General features: G+C 33.3%; 1 protein-coding gene across 5 annotated transcripts in view; it reads right to left on the bottom strand.

Moving 5' to 3' along the window:
- Positions 1–11,578: 11,578 nt before the first annotated feature.
- The window catches only part of kn (EBF transcription factor knot), a 190,995-nt gene continuing 183,442 nt past the window's right edge, over positions 11,579–19,131 (bottom strand). For 2 of the 5 annotated variants that reach the window (XM_074177260.1, XM_074177261.1), the window contains exons 14-16: positions 17,713–17,922; positions 14,689–14,871; positions 11,579–13,697 (exon numbers count right to left, since the gene is read on the bottom strand). In XM_074177260.1, the coding sequence (XP_074033361.1) occupies positions 13,696–13,697; positions 14,689–14,871; positions 17,713–17,922 (395 nt within the window). In that variant the 3' untranslated portion in view covers positions 11,579–13,695. Of the gene's footprint in view, positions 13,698–14,688; positions 14,872–17,712; positions 17,937–19,131 lie in introns of those variants that run through there. The other 3 variants (XM_074177264.1, XM_074177265.1, XM_074177263.1) reach the window with 2 other exon arrangements.

Here is a 19,131-nt window from a genome sequence, read left to right as displayed (position 1 = left end):
TGCACATTCTCACACACAACGGATACGTTTTCAGCAGATCTTGCGTTTTGTCGACGTACGGGTATTAGGCGATGGTTTACTGAACCAGTGGTCTCAAATTCATTCTTCACATTGCGATTAGTCCTCTCGGTAGTACGATTATGGTGACCGAAAAAAAGGTGAAGCGCGCGGTACGTTGCCCGAACAGAACACCCATCTTAATAAAACCATTTTATTATTTGCACGTGTTGTTGAATGCTATATTCGTCAATGGTGATTTGGAAAAACAGACTGAATGAATGAAAACTGATTTGACAGATGTAGGTTCAACAAGATGGACGTTTTGTCAATTGTCAAAGTTCCAAAGTCCCTGTTGGAAGACCCTATGTAACTGATCATTTTGCTTTTATTCAATTCACCTACTTGATGGTGCAATCATCATCTGTATCATGAATTGATTTCATGGTATAATAGAATACTCGATATAACTGAGCTTTCTTATCTCATATGACATTTTTTCGTGACTTGAATAATAATAAATGTTTATACCAGACCTCCAAGCAGTCACTGAATGAAACCTGAATATCTATTTGAAGAGGAGTGAAAATGATAATTTCGAACGAAAGTTATTTTTTGTGGAGGAGAATCGATTTTTTCTAGACCTATTTTGGGAATTTTCACCTTCCACAATATGAAAAATATATTCAACGAAAGTCATTTTTCATGGAGGAAAATGAGTTTCTCATCGGCCTTTTGTGGATATTTTTTTTACCTTCCAAAATCTGAAAAATATAAAAATTATAAAGGAGAACTTTATACAAGGGCAAACTTTTTAGTTTACCCCGATAAGTTATTGCGTAAAATCAAAGTATTTTTCACAAAGAAAAATGTTCTATTCATCAGTAACTTGTATTCAGCAATTTTGCCTAAGAAATAATACAATACCTATCTTTACGCTTCGGAGGCCAAAATTTGCCTCCGTTTTCAGAAATTGACAAAAAATATTCTAAAAAATTTGCAGTTATTCCTTTTGATTATTTATTTCTCAACTTCTTCGACAGATGTCAAAGGAGTTTTGAAATATGAACTTATGTCAATATTGTTGATTGACAAGGTGCTCTCCGATATCAGTCTGTTGCCATTTCGCCACTATCCAAATTTCCTTCAAGATGGGAAGCCAAGTACGGTCTATTTATGAGGAACTGTTCGAAATACAATTTTCTCCAGATATGAGAATATACGCTGATTCTTTTAGCTTACGTCTCTTTGAGTGAGGCTCATTGGTAATCATTCTTGTCTTGTTCCATTCCACTCGATGTTCACCGTCTGATTCTAAAATGTGTTCTGACAATTTAGATCCTGTCAATTGTCTATTTTTTTTATGTAATCTCGATGTTCATTCTCACGCACTTTCAACAATAACTTTTACCACAATAACAAGGTATCTTATAAATGCAATTTTTCGTTTTTCTTCAGTGTTGTTTGGTGTTGTATGTGTGAGTATAGATCTCAGTGTATTTTTTATTTTGTAAGTAGTTCTAACATCATATCTATTTCCAATTCATCTTATTTTTTCAGATAGTCTTAGAATGTGAGGTATAAAGTTAGTTGGAAAAGGTGTCGGTGGATGTTGAGTCGGTAGTTGTTGAGTTGGATGTTGTTGAATTTGTGAAGCTGTTTGTTAGGTCGTTTGTTTTCAATTGACTCTTTATTTTCTATTGCATTTATCGTTGAATTCATGAACGAATTTTCAGTTGAATTGCATATCGTTTTTGCTCTGTTGTAAAGACAATTTATTATACCATTTTCAACACTCGCATGATGATTCGATGTATAGTGAAGATATCTATTTGTATGTTTTTTTTGTATCTGATGATTTCTCCAACATTACATCAAGAAAAGCGAGTCGACCATCTTGTTCAATCTGTATTGTGAACTTTATTGTCGGTTCTCGCTCGTTGATATAATTTAAAAAAGTATTCAGTCATTATTGTTTCTATTCCAAACAGCAAAGATATCGTCAACGTATCTCCACCAAACTTTGGGACCGTTCTGAAAATTATAATGGAGAACTTCATACAGGTGTAGAAATGGTATACTTTTTATTTTATTCCGATAAGTTACTGCGTAAAATCAAAGTATTTTTCACAAAGAAAAATGTTCTATTTATCAGTAACTTGTCGTATTCAATAATTTTGCTAAGAAATAATTCAATATGGAAGGTGAAAATACCCAAAAAATGTCAAATAAAAAAGATAATAATTCCCTTTTGGAATTTATTATTCCGATCCCCACTTGAATTTCCGAATAGTGTGATATAAAATATAAATATAAATCTTGTTACCGTAAATACAATGGTGAACGAAATTGAAATTGACACCAGTAGCGCATAATAACAAGAAGCACCAGTGGCAATAGCCTCCAGCTAATAGGGGAGTGTAGGGGTGTCTCGAACCAGCTTGACAGATGGTCTTCCAGCATAAAAGGTCATATATGTGACGTCATATCATACGCACTCAATTTTATGTCACACTGCCTCCGACCGCATCGATTTTTATTACCATTATTTTCTCTCTCCCGAATAATGCCATTAGGCCCATGACGAATTTGAAAACTATCGAATTATTCCGGATACATATTGGCGTGCTAACTTCGTTGGGCTCGTTAGTGTCGGAGTTTGATGGAAGATGGAGAGCTCCTGGAGTCAAGTGTTCATCAAAAATTATATTTGTATGCGATGAAAAACGTTTCTACTCAGTTGATTGGGAGTAATTTTTTGAAGAACAGTCACTTTGTGTTTCATATTGAATGTTCCAATGTTCTACAACCTGAGAAGTCGTTGCCACTAATGAAGAAAGCACAATGAATCACTTGTATGATTTTTCTTGTAAGAAAATGCGTTTCATGACTATTTCTTAACAATTGAGTTTTTACATTTCGCAGTATTCGTGATTTTTCATACTTATTTTCATTATTTTCAACTTTTTGTGGTATTTTGTACTCAGAGGTTCTCAAACTACTTTGTCTACCGCTCACTATGAGAATTAATTATTTTCTAGCGCCCCCCCAATTTTTTTTACTTTACTACATGTTGACAATCACAATCGCAGTAATTATTTTAATATATGAATTATGTGTGTCATGTGAAAATGAGACTTTCTGTTGAGGGTAATGTGAAACACCATTTTGTTATTATATTATATTAGGAAAACTTTTATTCATGTTATTAAAACAAAAATTTCAATTTGAATTTCAAAACCAATCTAATGTGAAGGATGAATTTGATGATTTTTAACAAGTGTGTTAATATCAGGCTCGAATTTACTCAAAAACAGCGTTTGGTATTCTGCAACGGATTTGTCTTTTTAGTTAGCAACGTTGCCACAGCACTAAATCCACGTTCACACGAATACGATGATGGGAATGCTATCAAAAATCGTTGAACGATGGACCATAATACAAGGTACAATTGCGGGATTGGCTTTCGTAGCCAAAATTCTTCGTGTCCGTTTTTGAATTTTAGTTTTATTTCCTCGTTCGTTATCAGTTCTGAGTTTTTCTTCAAGCTGGGGTGATCCTGCTGTGTTAACATTTGAAAAAGAATCCAACACCCAGTGCGATATTTCCAAATTTGAAATGTTCTGGAATCGTTCTGCGAAATCACTGTGGAGGTTCTCCAAATGTTGGCAGTAAACAAGCAAGTCGTCATTGTATAAGAGTAATTTGGCTACAAAAGAAGCAATGGCATTTTTTGTTTTAATCAAATTCAAGTCGTCACCTTGAAGTTGGAGATTGACAACATTAAATAATTTATACAGGTCTGTCAAGTACGCAATATCATTCATTGAAGTGATGAGGTTGTCGTGCAATTTTTTGTCTTTGTTTTCCAAGAACTCTATTACAGAGTCAAATAGATTGTAAAATCGAGTCAGATAGTTTCCTATTGATAATCAACGCACTTCTGTGTGAAATAGCAATCGGTTGAAATCTTTATCATTAGCAACACAAAGCTGATTGAATAATCTATTATTTAAAGAGCTGTTTCAGATTTTATTGAATTCTTTGATGATATATTTCAGTGATTGAGAGAGGCACTCACTCAGATTCGCAACCAAATGTTGCTTATGAATAAAGCAATTTACAGCGATCATATCTGGTATTTTATTTTTTAACTACGCTATGAAGCCTTTGTGACGTCCTGTCATAGCCAGAGCACCATTCGTAGCAGCTGGTAAGATATTCTGCAGTGAAATTTCTTTCTCATCACAAAATTTTTCCAGTGTATTATATATGGTTTTTCCTTTTGTATCCATCTCTAAATTTCTGGCAAATAGTAGTTCTTGATGTATGTTCTCATTTTCAATAAACCTCACGTACGACAATAACAATGCTTCATTGGTTGGTAAAGTGGACTCATCTAACTGAATTGAGAATTTAAAAGTCTTTAGATGATTGCACAACGTCTCTTCAATGTTTTCAGCCATCTCATCAATTCGTCTTCGCACGGAACTATTGCTCAATTTTTCAGTTAATATCTGTCGCTGGTTTATGGAGCACAGTAGTTATTACTTCTCTTATTGCCGGTAAAATTCAATCCTCTCCAATAGTGTGAGGTTTACCTGTTTAAGCAATTAGCAAGGAGATATTATAGGAAGCTCGGAGTCCGTCGTCGTCTTGCTTAGAAGCTGCTGAAAAAAGTTTTGACACAGTTGGCTGAGTTGAGTGTTTCTTTTCCAGTTCTCAAAAATAAGTCACACTTTTGTCTTTTTATCTGAATGCAATTTATTCAAATGCTCATGTAGCCTTGAGGGTTTCATCGCTTCAATCGAAAATGTTTTTTGACAAAGAAGGCACATAGGCGAAGATGTATTTGTGGGATTTTCAAAAAATCCATATTTTATATATTCCGTGCTATACTGTCTTTTCTTCTTTATTTCTTCCGCAATAATTTTGTCTTATAAAATGCCGAAGTAAAGAATCTAGTATTGAAAACTTGCTAATAACACCACTCACAGTATTCACCACCGCACGTAGAGCACTTCACCTAGCTAGTCGCTAACTCAATTCACTTGTTTTCGTAATATCGTCGAATGATATTAGTGGCTGGATGGCGCGCGTGCTTTTATATGAGGAGCCGGCGGGCCTAGTACTTTCGAGAATGGAGTCTAGAAACTTCTCGTTTCGCATTTAAGCTTACCGACATATATTGTACAGTTTGACAAATATCCAAAAGGAAATAATTTCTGTCTAGTCCCCTAGCTGGCGTTACACGAGAAAACGCGCGTTAAGCGTAAAGGAGCGGTAAAGTTTGTGGTAAAAGCAAAACAACATTTTTAAATTAGCCATCGTCCCCCAATCTTCTCTGTGCCCTTTACTGCCCCCCTATAGGCCTCCAGCTCCCACAAAGGGGCGTTATCGCCCACTATGAGAAAGACTATTGTACATCAATAGGTGAATTGAGATCACCTCTTTCACCTAATGTTGTATCATACTTTTCACGTGTCCATATCAGCGAATTTTTCTATATTTGTGATTTAAGTGTTTTAGTAGATCGTTTCTCTATTTATAATAATAGATTTAAGTGTTCTGTGACATAAAGTCGTAACAGGTTTCAAGTTGGAATTACGTACTTTTGTTTTGAGGTCAAAAAATAAAAGAAGGTTACCTTTTTACGTTTACGTAGCATTCATATATTCATACAGTTTAATTTTTCTGATGTAAATTCTTCTTTAAATGCATTCATAACATTTTAACTCAAAAATTTCATTCGCAATATGCTTCACTATATTATCAAATAAATCATCAAAATACTCACAATGTTATCGCTACCATCCTATTCCGCCAAGCATTACGAGAACAGTATGTGGTAGTTCGATATCGAATCTTTTCGATGACATATGGGTTGCGATAAAATACCCTTTCTGAGAGCCACTTCAAATAATTCTCACCCCATTGTCGAACAAGATGAATGCACTTGCGATCGTGATAGATAAACATAACAACATAGTACTGAGGGGTGTTCAATATTTAATGAGGACAGCGATGATACAAAAAATTGCCAGCAAAGAGAATGATGTTGTTTCAAGGACGCTTTTGTTTGGATGGGAATTGGGTTCATCTCGTTTCATTCTTATTTATTTAAGAATGAAATGAGGATAAATTGGCATAGAAATTGCCTGTTACGTCCATCAATTCATCAAAAACTGCAAGTAAATCAATATGAATGAAATTGAGAAGTTGGGAGGAAAAAGAATTTAATCCAGAATATATCTAAAATGAAACGAAGAAGAGAAAGTACCGAAAAATAATACGATATTATGACAGTGGATGTTTCGAAGGAAACAAAATCTAAGCTGGTAGGCAATGGTCCTATAGCATTTCATCTGCTATTGACTAGGTTTTTTGATTGACGGGTATGCTACTGAAGGGATGTGGATTGGATTTTCATTTAAGTCAATTTTTGTTCTTCTTGAGTACTGAGTACTCAAAATGAAAAAGTACACCTTGCAATAGGTATATTTATAGGTATATGTTATAGAATGCTAATCAAATTTAGTTACTGCATGTCTGCTGGATATGACAACAAAATCACTCGCGTTATTTCCTAACCGAATGACATTCCGGTGATAGCTTCATTTTGAGGTAAAAGGATGTAATACTCTGAGCTTATCAGTGTCACTAACGAAACTTTCGTAGTAGGTAGTCTTGTCACGATAATGCGTGGATCTGTCTAGATGAACCTACTTTTTCTAGTTTCTTGTGGAAAAAATCCGATTGAGAATCAAGAAATGAGTGGGACATTAAGTGAACGATCCCAAATGTACCCCTGTAATATCTGATAAAGAGCGAGATTTAATCCTGTTAACAAACCTAGGTGGTACAACCAGAAAGCAGAGCAGAATTTCTTATGGATTTGCCTTGCCCCAAATTCTTGAGCAGCATAAGTAGAATCTACATGAGAAGAGAAAACTAACTTTTTTGTGCAAGTCTGTAAACGCTCATGCCGAAAACAGGTTTCACCAAAACCAGAGGTGAAAAAAAACCTTACATGGCTAAATCTAATGTACCGTTAGGTATAGCTGACTGACAAATTTCTCTTATGGGATCTTAAGTATCTCTCATCGAAGAGAGAATTTTGTACCTTGGACATTCAAGAACCGCAATATCGATCTCTTTAGGATGCCTTAATGGCTGCAGTGGAAATATTTCAGAAAATGGTTCACAGGTACGATTTAAGAGCTGCACATGTCTGCCTGGATGGCTACAGATTTCCTGGTGGGTGGGTGCAGTTAGTACTCCTACTTAGGTAATCGCAAACTGACTGCCAGTTGGTCCTACGTAGTTTGAGGAAAATAGACCATGGACAGTCTTCCTTCGAATGTATCACTTTTCACAAAGAAACGAAGGTTTTCAGTATTTTGCAGAGTCCTACTCTTGCCAGCTAACCTGAAAGATCATTCACCTGATCTGTTTTCTCAAGAAGCTGAGTTTATTCTGAAAAAAATAGTCCATTATATAAGTTACCCTCTAACAGCGATAATAAATAGTGTACTAGAAACAGGACATTTTCCAACCGCCTTCAAAAATAGCATTGTTACACCTGTTTTCAAGACTGGAGATAAACATACTGTAGCGAACTACAGACCGATATCCTTGATATCAAGTCTAGCTAAAGTTCTAGAAAAAGTAATAAAGGTCAGAGTCAATACATTCCTTGAAAAAAATAAATTACTCTCTAACTCTCAATTCGGATTTAGGGAACATAAATCTACTCAAGATGCGATACAATCCTTAACAAACACAATTTACAATAGCCTAGATAAAGGAGAACCAGTAATAGGTATTTTTCTAGACTTGGCGAAGGCATTCGACACCGTTGATCATTCAATACTTTTAGAAGTACTAGAAGATATGGGAATTAGAGGTACAGCACATTGTTTATTCAAAAGTTATCTAGAAAATCGAAAACAGCAAGTTAAAATTAAAAATAAATTGAGCAAAACACAAAAAATAACATGTGGTGTGCCTCAGGGAACGGTGTTGGGTCCTTTGCTATTCACTATTTATTTAAATAATCTATTTCTACTTGAAAAAGATGGCCAAATAACCAGTTTTGCCGATGATACTGTTGTAATATAAAGACACGAACTGGTATGACTTGAAATTGAAAATTGAAAATGATTTCACAAAAATAAAATCTTGGTTAGATAATAGGCTTTTATCAATCAATTTCAAAAAAACATTTTATCTACCATTTAGCAATTTTGAAACTTCCCTCCCAAACTACAACATTACCATACAAAATTAATTTGTTATACGACCCACAAATAAAATAAAATATTTAGGAATTATGTTGGATTGTTGTTTTAAATGGAATATCCACATTGACTATCTGATACAAAAACTGAGATGCATACTGTACAGATATAAGAAAATAGTAGAATATTTGAATTCAAGAGAAAAAATCATAGTGTATCAGAGTCTTGTGGAATCGCATTTGAAATATGGGATTATAGGTTGGGGCGGTGTTTCAAAAACATATTGTAATACGTTACAAGTGTCCCAAAATAAATTTCTAAGAATCCTGTTGAACAAACATCGAATGTACCCCACAGAATTACTATTGTCTGAAACAAATCTTCTTGACATACGACAGCTGTTTTATATGCAGGTCAACATATGGCAATACGCAAACAGATTCAAATTACAACGTATCATTCATACTTATGAAACAAGAAATAAGGATAGATGTGTTGCACCTACTATGAGAAGAAATATCGGACAAAGGAGTTATTCATACCTGGGAGTGAAATTTTATAACAACCTACCGGAATATGTCAGAAGTGAAAATAATATAAGAAAATTCAAAAGGAGCCTCATAGCTCATATCAGAAGTAGATCCAGGAGAGAGATTCGTGAGTTGATTGAAATACAATAATGATAATGATAATAATCATAAATATAGCTACACATCGCTGAGTGATTGTCAAGATAATACTGGCAAACCATAATTGAATGATGCTGTCTTGTTTCTACAATTCAAATTTTACCTTTTATTCTTCTTGTTTTTTACACAAATCTCTTAATTTTCATTATTGTTTTTATATACTTATATACAACCTATGTGATAGAATATTGTGTTTAGTGTACTAAATTAATTATTGTAAAAGATGTAAATATGTGTTGTGTTACCACGTACAAGTTGTTGAAGCTCTCAACAACTTCTGTTGGTTCATTGTAATGTTTATTGTTTTTAACGTGTATTACTTCAGTATGTTCATTTACTATCAATAAACAACATTCATTCATATTCGGTCAAGGTTGACTTGGTATCAGTCAGAAACACTTCCACTAGATGTGGTGGAGGGTCAAATAGAACTACTCACTAGGGTATTCATTTCGTTTACCTCACAATAAAAAAAAATCAAAATATTTCAATAAGTAACGGAGACCTCTACTAATGCTGATAGGAGAGTATCCATATTCGAGCAGGAATGTTTTAGCATTTATTTAAATTTTTCACAGAATTGGTGAATCACAAACTTCTATTTATCAGGAAATTTACTACTTTTTAGACTAAGGGATATTCCAGAAGTTGGAGTAAAAGAGCATGTGCTCCTTTATCATAAAGCTAGAAATCCGATAAGGTAGTTTATTTTTCATTTTCTTTGGAGTATAGAATACTGAAGTAAGAAATTATTCTTGTGGAAACAATTAATGGAATAGGAGGTACAGCCTTGAACTTATTCAATTCACGCCTAACCAGAAGGAAACAAGCTATCCGCACCAACGGGGTATTATCTGAGGAGAAAGTAGTTTCCCATGGCATACCTCAGGAGTCAATCCTTGGACCTATCCTTTTTGTAATCTATATGAATGAAACTTTTGAAATCACACTACCTAGCACAGTCATCTGTTTTGCAGATTATACAACAATGATTCACTCTAACTCCGACATGACTAAACTACTCGACAAGATCAAGAAAATTGAAGAGAAGGCTTCAAACTGGTTTACTTTCAATAATTTGGAATTGAATGAAAACAAAACACATCAAATTAATTATATCTTCAAATAATACGGTAACCACACAGAAGCGCGTAAAATTATTAGGTATAATTATTGATGATTCACTTAAATGGGAAAATCATATTGACTTCTTGTGTAAAAAATTGTCAACTCAGCTCTACCTTCTTCGCCAGCTGAAGAGATTTATAAGTACCAATATTACTGACTGCGTATTACTCCCATTCAATGTATGCAACTCTTTTATGGGGAAAATCAAAAGATTTTCCGTATGCAAAAAAAACACTTCGAATAATAGATGGAGCTTCATTCAACGAACCATGCCAACCTCTCTTCATCTTTTAAACTTTGCTAGAGATCCATAAACAGAAAAGTATATTCTCCATCCTATCAGACTATCACAATTATCCCACTAGGAATGCAGATAAATTAGACAACCGCTGAATAAACTAGAAATTCACTGGACCTCAAGTTGTATACCCATTTACCAGCTGACCCCACTCAGTTCAGTACTAAGTTCAATACAAATATCTGTAATACATTTTCATCTCGGTATTTGCAGAAAATGTTAGAGCGACGCTGGAATGATTGTTTGGCTTTTGATGAAGATTTCGTTGATGAATAAAGGCAATTTTGAACAAAAAAAAGCGTTTTCTTTTTGGGACCGGGACTCTCCAGCCCATGTGTTGATATCAATCAATCAATCAAACATTTATTAAATCAGTTTTCCTTCACAATCACATCAGACAAAAAAAAATAACATCTTCATGAAATACTGGCTGATTCAACAGGTCAAACAAACATAAAAAGTTAATATAAAACATAAAACATACATAGAAAAAAAGTTAATGAGCTACAATCAAATGAGGATTCAAATTAAGATTCACAGAGTAGTATGCATTTTACAATAGAAAAATCTTGAGTCGCCTTTTAAAGGCGACTCAATTTAATGTCCTCACTAAGCTTATTATATAGCTCTGCCCCAAAGCACATGGGGTGATTCTTTGATACTGTCAATCTACTATCAGGTAGTAGTTGAGAGTTATTTCTGAGGAAATGTTCATGGATTTGCTCATTTCTTGGAATAATTGAAAAGTTGTTTTTTATATGTAGCAGAGTTTGGTAGATATACAAACTAGGTATTGTTGAAAGACTATAACGAATGAATACTGGCCTGCAGTGTTCACTTGAAAATGCACCAGCCAGAATTCTGATTATCTTTTTCTGAATAACAAAAACTTCATCAGCTTTAACTGATATGCCTCACTGTTCAAGACCATAGGAAATTATTGACTGAATTAAATTGTGGTATAAAAGCTTGAGAACCAAGATATTAGTATTGTCCAAATAAATAATAGTAATGGAAGCTTCTGAACTAAATTTCGAAAGATCATTTATAAAAACCAAAATAGAAGGTATACCAAAACAGTCTTATGACGTCAATCATTCAGGCAGCATTCTGATGTGAGGATGTTTGATCTCTGATGAGAGAGATAAACAAAATAATTGCTGCTGGTATCAGGTTGCCACAATAAAATACATTTTTCATTATAAATTTTAATATACATCCATAGATTCGAAAAAAACCTTCGATGAAATCACATAGGTAACGAAATAAATCTTTACACAATAAAAAACAATATTGAAAAATAAAATAACAGTAAGTGAGACTATTTACAAATTATACACGCCAACTCAATATTAATCGTGAGTATATTTCGAAGAGTAATTCTGAAACCAAGTCTGTCACTTGTTTGCTTTGATGAAAAATGTATCTAAAAAAGTTTGTATTTTGTGTAGGAATATTTATTCGTATACTTGGTAGTATTCTTCAAATAGATGAAACCGATTTGTATTCGTCGCTACATTGCTTTTCATAAACTACTATTTACAGTTCTACAGAAACAAACTCACTACGATATGGTATTTTACAAAATATATAGAATTGTCGTTGTGTAACCTCCATGTTACTTTACAGATTTGTACATTTCATCAATTATTTACATCGTATTTTGTTATTTAGAAATCCCAGCTCTAAAGCGATATGTATTTTTGGTTATAATATAGATATGACGAGATTCATCGACAGATATACGAGGACAAACCAAGTGGAAATTATGACATAATTCCTTTTCATATTTGACTTCGTATACCATTTTTTCTCCAGAAAATATTTTTTCGTACGCTTCAAAATATTTTGTGGAAGAACTTACTGTTAGTTATCTCATAAGTATCAAGTGATCACAGTTCATTGAGTATCCATTTAAAACTGATAATCCTCTTATTTATTCATTTTCAGAATTATTTCAGTGAAGTTGAGTAACATTTGCCATTATTATTAAAATCAACCTTCGGTATACACTGTACGGGTTTTTGGAAAATGGGAGTTTCGGATACTTTGACTAATTTTATAAAACTGAGTGGAAAATGTTATATGAGCCGAACAAATTGGCCTAGGCGTTACATAATTCATTGATGGAAATAACATAAAATAAATCAATCATGACTGTGGCAATGAGAGATACATTAACCAATGAAATAAATTATGCAAATATAAATGCATATGGCAAATCCCTGTTGATGACTAATCCCATACGATGAACATTGTACTACTCATAAAAAGAAATCAATTTAGGTGCTTCTCTACCATCAAGCAGCAGAAATTGTATTCCGTCTAGGAAGGAGGTTTCATATCATGGGTAAAATGTCGAAAATATCAGTCCAGTACTAGACGTGACTACCGCACTGAGGAGTGATACTATAAAAATAGTATGAAGGACATTACTTTCAGCAAGATACTGCTGCTGATTATAATACAATATTTGTTGTTGTATTAGCCTTCGATGATTTCTGCCAGGAATTTGTCATTTCCTACTGTGTGAGACCATGATTTGAAGTGAATATTTTGAATTCCGAAAAGTTTATCAAGTTATTATTGGAAGTATTTTTCCTTATATTTGAAGCTGAAAAGCAAGTTATCTAGTTATAAATGAGCCCACATATCTTCCACCACGAAGACACCATTTAAGTTTGCCATAGGAAACTTATATCTTGATTATCCAAGATGAAAAAGTCTATGTGTCAGTTTTTCACAATAATCGCTCAATAAAAAATCGAATTCTATCTTTCATTCAGTTTCTTGTTGACTTTAGAGGGGAATGGAAAACGATTTCTCATTTAGTGTATCAATTTCAGAACTGAAACATCACGACGTATTGCCGTCGGCACTCTATTATTATAGGTAACTAATCTTTGAGTTTTTTTTTGAATCCATAGATGTCGTATCAGTGAAGGAAGATATCGAAGCTAACTCATACACAAATTCATTGTTCAAAGACAGTTGAGTTCAACAATGCATTACCAATAATTGGATCTCAACAAGTCGAACAGTTTTTCAATTAATATTTGAAATCAAAGTATCTCAAACAACCAGCTTCCCGTAGCTGGTTCCAAACACCCATTTCAATACGATTAACTACACAAGAGGTCTTTGGTACGCGTTATTCGGAGTATATTGCACTGTTGACGTCATGCGGTGACGACAAAGGGCTGGCCTGGCTCGAAGGGCTGTGTTCACAAACCGCGGGCTACTTGCTGGAACCCACTAGAGCAGGGGAACCATAAGCCTGCGAGTTGCAAGTTGGCAGTGCGAAAGGGTTCATCGATGCAAAAGGTGAGGAGACTAGACTCATTCCTGAAAAAAAGGATACTTTAATTAATACAATATATTTTCGTGCAACTACAAAGTTCATATTACATTTCCGATAGTATGCGCCTCTGTAATATGGGGAGAAGTGACTATAGTCTCCCTCCATGAGTTTACACTATTGAATGGGAATAATTTATCTACGAAGATTTCATTTCCTAGGGAATGTATTAAAAAATATTCATGAAGAAGATAATCAAACACGATATCAGTACATCTGAATTGAAGAGTTGGGTTGAAAGTTCAACAAACATTTCACATGATCTTTGAATGTTTTCTTTTGTTTTTTGTGAATCAGAATATGTATACATGATGGTAACGTTTTAGGATGTGGAGCAAATTTTGAGGTTATAACTTCAGTGAAAGTCGAAGCGATAAAACTATTATTAAAAATGTTTATGAAACAAAATAATATATCTTGGTTATTCTACATTGAGAAAGGTAAAGAGAATTTTTTTCAACACATAGAAAAACGATAGTCGCACAGTTACATAACCACAGTATTAACACCGTATTCAAAAAACACTATTTGATGTGAGATTTTCACTTTTCAGAAAACACTATCAGGAAGTTTTTATGTACGTAGTTATTTTTTATAGGCCAAATACTTCTTTACAGCGGTTAGTTATCAAATAATGGCAATAATCTAATTATGCCTTTTACGGATTTTTTTCCAGGGTATCATAATTTTATTTTTTATCTATTATAAACTTTTATCAGATAGGATGCTTACATGATTCATCTCGTGGTTTTCTATTAAATGAAATGTTGTCAATAGAAACAATCGTATTTTGAAGCGAATGAAAAACAGCTCACCCGGAAAATATCAAAATAAATAACTATTACAGCGTCACACTTTCTACATCTACAAACAAACTCCACCACCAAACAAAAACAGGAGTAAAATATAAACTAATTACGAGCTTAACAAGCAAAACGAGAAAACAAAACGTAAACGATAATAAAATAATATACTAACACTGCACAGCCAAGTAGTGCCAGCCTGTAACGGGTTGATGCTGAAATAATGCCGGGGAGGGGTGCAAAGGGGTAGTTTCGCTGCCCCGAATTACGGGAGCGAAAGCGCTTTTATCTCGGTGCGATGGGGAGTCTTGTTTTTTATAGTGCGGTCCGAGATGATAATGATTCGCTTCGGAGGAAACTAAAAATCCAAAAACAAAATTGATAGGATGATTCCAATTTCAATAGTTTTTATGTAATTCAATAAATAATTAATAACAATAGAAATAGAAATGGGATCCAATATAGATGCATTATATAATTTTATATTTTCTGCAGTATTTATTTCATACAGGATAAATATTTCCGAAATATTTTTTTGTATACATACATAGGTACGCCTAGAAATTGTCGACAATTTCACATTAAAACTCAATATTGCTTCTTGCATCAATTCTACAAAACTGAAAGAAGAATAATTTCCATAACAAACATATTAATGGAAAAATTGTGAACTTTAGATTGACTTTTACTGTTTATTGCATTTTAAATACAATAATAGGAAATAACAAACCTGTTGATTTGAAGGCGGACATGAAAGTTTATAATTTTTTTCATTATTATAGTCCTTTTAGTTCCTAATACTATCGTTCTAGTTATGGTTCCATTGTCTACTTGTTTTCTTGATTTATAAACTTTATATTTATGAAACTGAAATATCAGAAATAGCCAGTGATATTATTTGATTGTGGAGTTGTATCAGAACTTTGGGTACCTACATTATTTAAAAAAATTTATCAATAAACAACTTTGCTCCCTTCGAAATATAATAGATTGATGAAAATGATAATACTGGAAGATAGGAAAATACAGAACTACTCAGATTCGAGTCTATGCATGGGGATTTCGTAAATGGTAGGAGATAGGTATTATACTATGTCTAAGTTGCATATTTCAGAGGACAATTAGATGATGATTGAAAAATCGACTTGAGCTCCCTTGGTTTACAAAATATACTGGAAAAATCAGAAAATTTCATTTGCTATTATTGGTTATACCTTATTTCGCTGAAAAATTGTGAATCTATTTAGATTTTGTCACGGAAGTTGATTATCAGAAATTTTTTAAAGAATTTTCCAGAGTGTCGTTTATCTTCAACTTTGACATTCTGAATAGGAACAGTATTTTTCATTGCAATGTTCATATAACAACGTTGAAATGAATCGGCTCCCATAATTCTGAAAGTTTCGGTAATGTCACAAAACATCATCATTTTTATACTAAGGTCCTGATAATCATACAGGAAGCAATATGTCTCTATACTTCTTTATTAGTAAAAATAAAGCACTAAACACCTAAAATGTGTTGGTATCCCAATCCTTTATTTTCCGCGAGGTTTTTCTGGAGTTCAAGAAAAATTTTATGTGACTGAAGGAATTTCGATTTTTTTGAAAAATTCACTGAAATATTATTGATTTCTGGAATATGTGACTTCTCTCTTTTCAATGTTTAAGATACCTTTTGAAAAAATAAAATGAAATTTAAAATTTTGCTTCTATTTTTCGTTAATTCAACCGAGAATGAAATGTTGACCAAGTTTTCAAAAATCAATTGTGATACTTTGAATATTGCTTACATTGGAACTATTACCAGGGGCGTAATGAAAAATCATATTTCACGCTATCATTGAATTACCGGAACTATCAGGAATTCTGACTCCAATTCAATTTGTTGATGTTAAATGGGAATTTGCTGCAACCAGAGAAAATACAACCACAACAAAGGAATCATTTCCAAATTTTTGTTTTTTTGCCTTTCAACGGAACAAAAATCTTGAGTCAATTGAAAGTACTCTTGAGTAGTCAACTTTATCATAGCTCAGCCGACTCCCTTTCTCCCGACTTACTTTTCACGAGATCCCTACTCTAAATTCAATGCCCTTGGTGGTATTAGCCAGAGGAGTAGTTGTTTTCTGATAGGTGTTAGCCATCAAATGAGTAGAGACTGGCCTGAATGAATTATTCCCTTAGATGATTTGATTAATAGCCAGTTTTCTAGTATGCTCACTTACTAATATGCAGACCTGTATATTCAGAGGAAACTTCAGAGCAGAATAGAAAATCAGAATGTAATATAATGATTTGATATGCAAAAAATATTTCAAAGGACATGGCACAAGGAAGAGGAAGATTTTGTAGATCCTTCCAGTGAAACCCCGATGTCTCACCAGAAAGGCTTCATCTCTGAAACCAAAAACGTTGAATAAATGAGTAGAATAAACCCAAAAAGTTGACAGAAGACCTCTACTACTAGGAGAAGTAGCTTATTGTTTCAGACTCAAGGTAGTTTTAGGTGTACGGATTTTTTTTCGAGATTTCATGTCGGAGATAATTGTTTTCTAAAATGTATCTTGCTCATTGAAATGATTTGAATTGAGGTATAAATACTGCCTAGGTGAGTACTTGTCATGGAAAAGAATTTCCGGAAAACATAAAACTATCATCTGAGAGGGTCACAGAGTAAAAAAAAATTGGTTTGAATATGACATCAAAGAAGATAAAGCATTGTATCAAAGATAGTTCTTCCCCATTTTGGATAATACAGAAAGTATTTCGAAATTTGGTTCAAAATGAAAACATACTGGGTGATATAGGTTTTTAAAAAAACCGTACGTGAACTTTCATTCGACTCCAGATATGTTATACTGTTACTCAAAACAAATTATTTGACTAGCTGGGCTAGACACTTTTGAGTTCTAACTTTTTTGAGGAAGCAATGAGGAATTACTACTTTTGGTTCAATACCTCATCTGAATTGAAAATACTCATTTATATTTCATTTCCATTCGAAACATTACCACTTTAATTTTTACGAGTATGTAAACAAAATCTACCTATTGTCCGAACCAATAAGCTACTTGTCTTAGTAGTAGACGTATTTCAGCTACTATTTGAGTTTATTATATTTATTTATCGTTTGTTATTTCAGAGATGAAGCCGTACAAGTTTGTAAACTTCTGATACTTTGCTATAATGAGACTCACTTGGTGTGGTGTTGAAAATCCCTGCCGACGGTGAACCAGGCAACATGTTGGAGAGCTGCGACGTTGTGCTAGTAGGCGTCGCACCTCCGTAGCCATTCATATTGCCGACGTACGATCCACCACCGTTGGAGGAATGGGGGGTAGAAGCGTTTGAACAGTAGCCGGTCCCCCGAGGTGACACGCTACTGCTCTGCGTCCTCCCATAGTCTTCTAAAAGAAAAACCCTAGGATAAAAATCTATTGTCAGTATAACACCAACTAAACTGAAAAAATAGATGAATTAGCACACAGCGGCATAGTCAATTCCTCAACTGAGGCGCAGTAGGTATGATATCAATTATTTTTCAATGGTCCCTGTTTGCAATTTAAATTCCAAAATATTGCAAAATATTGTAAAATGAAAATATAAAATATATGACTGAACATGAACCTTTTGCTTCAAAAAAATTAAAGAAGGGTTGAACCTTGTAAAATATTCATCGCTGTGGAAAATTTTATGTTGGGTCAAGTCCTGATGGTTTTATATGTGGGAATTATTGGAAAAAGTGAATTAATGAAGAATAATTCCCAAAGGACATGCAATAAAGGCAATTGAATGAAAATACCGATAAATGAAGTTTGATACTCAAGATAAAAGCGACGTACTGTTGCTCGAGAAATATCACAATAATTATATTACTCAGTCCAAAAACAACTTCATACCACGAAAATAGCGCCTTGCTATTTCATCGTATCATCTCGCTGTATATACCGAACTGTTTAAAAGTTATTCCAAAAAAATATCCAAAATTAATTTATTCAACCATTGGTGTATTCAACGAAAACTCAATAGAAGAGTTATTGAAAATGAAGTTTGTTCATTATCGAACGATATTTTGAAAAAAAAATTTCTAATACCAGGGAAATCAAAATTCGGAGACATTTTTACTTGATTTTTCAAATTACAACACCCTATATTATATCTAAGAAATAACAATATAAGAAAGGAGTTTTGTTTCTGTTTCAGAGAAAAAATTATTATTATTCGATAAAGAAAAATTACAATTTTGAAATAACCCCTTCAGGTGGGTTTTTATTAAAGCTGATATAGATCGGCGGCATTTTTTATGCATAATGATTTTTTTACTATTCCTGTTAAGCTATAAAATGTTCTTTATATGAAATTAAATTTGGTCTGTTCATATTTCATAATTTATTTTAGTCATTTTTCATGTATGTTTCTGAAATTTTCCCACTTGTTTTATCAAAAGATTTGGGAATATTTTCTATTTTACTGACATTTGGCCGAATCTCAGTTATAGGTAAACTTCCTTCAAAAAATAAAGAAGATTATTTAAATTAAAATAAAAAAAAATGTTAGGAAAAAATCTATTTACTAATTACACCAATTGAAAAAATGTTAGATTATCAAATTGAATT

The sequence above is a fragment of the Leptinotarsa decemlineata genome, unplaced genomic scaffold (assembly GCF_025532065.1).
Source record: "Leptinotarsa decemlineata unplaced genomic scaffold, Ldec_3_MD MMD2_tig00002974_RagTag_RagTag, whole genome shotgun sequence".
Classification (NCBI taxonomy): Eukaryota; Metazoa; Arthropoda; class Insecta; order Coleoptera; family Chrysomelidae; genus Leptinotarsa; species Leptinotarsa decemlineata.
This window is presented reverse-complemented; position numbering and strand designations above follow the sequence as displayed.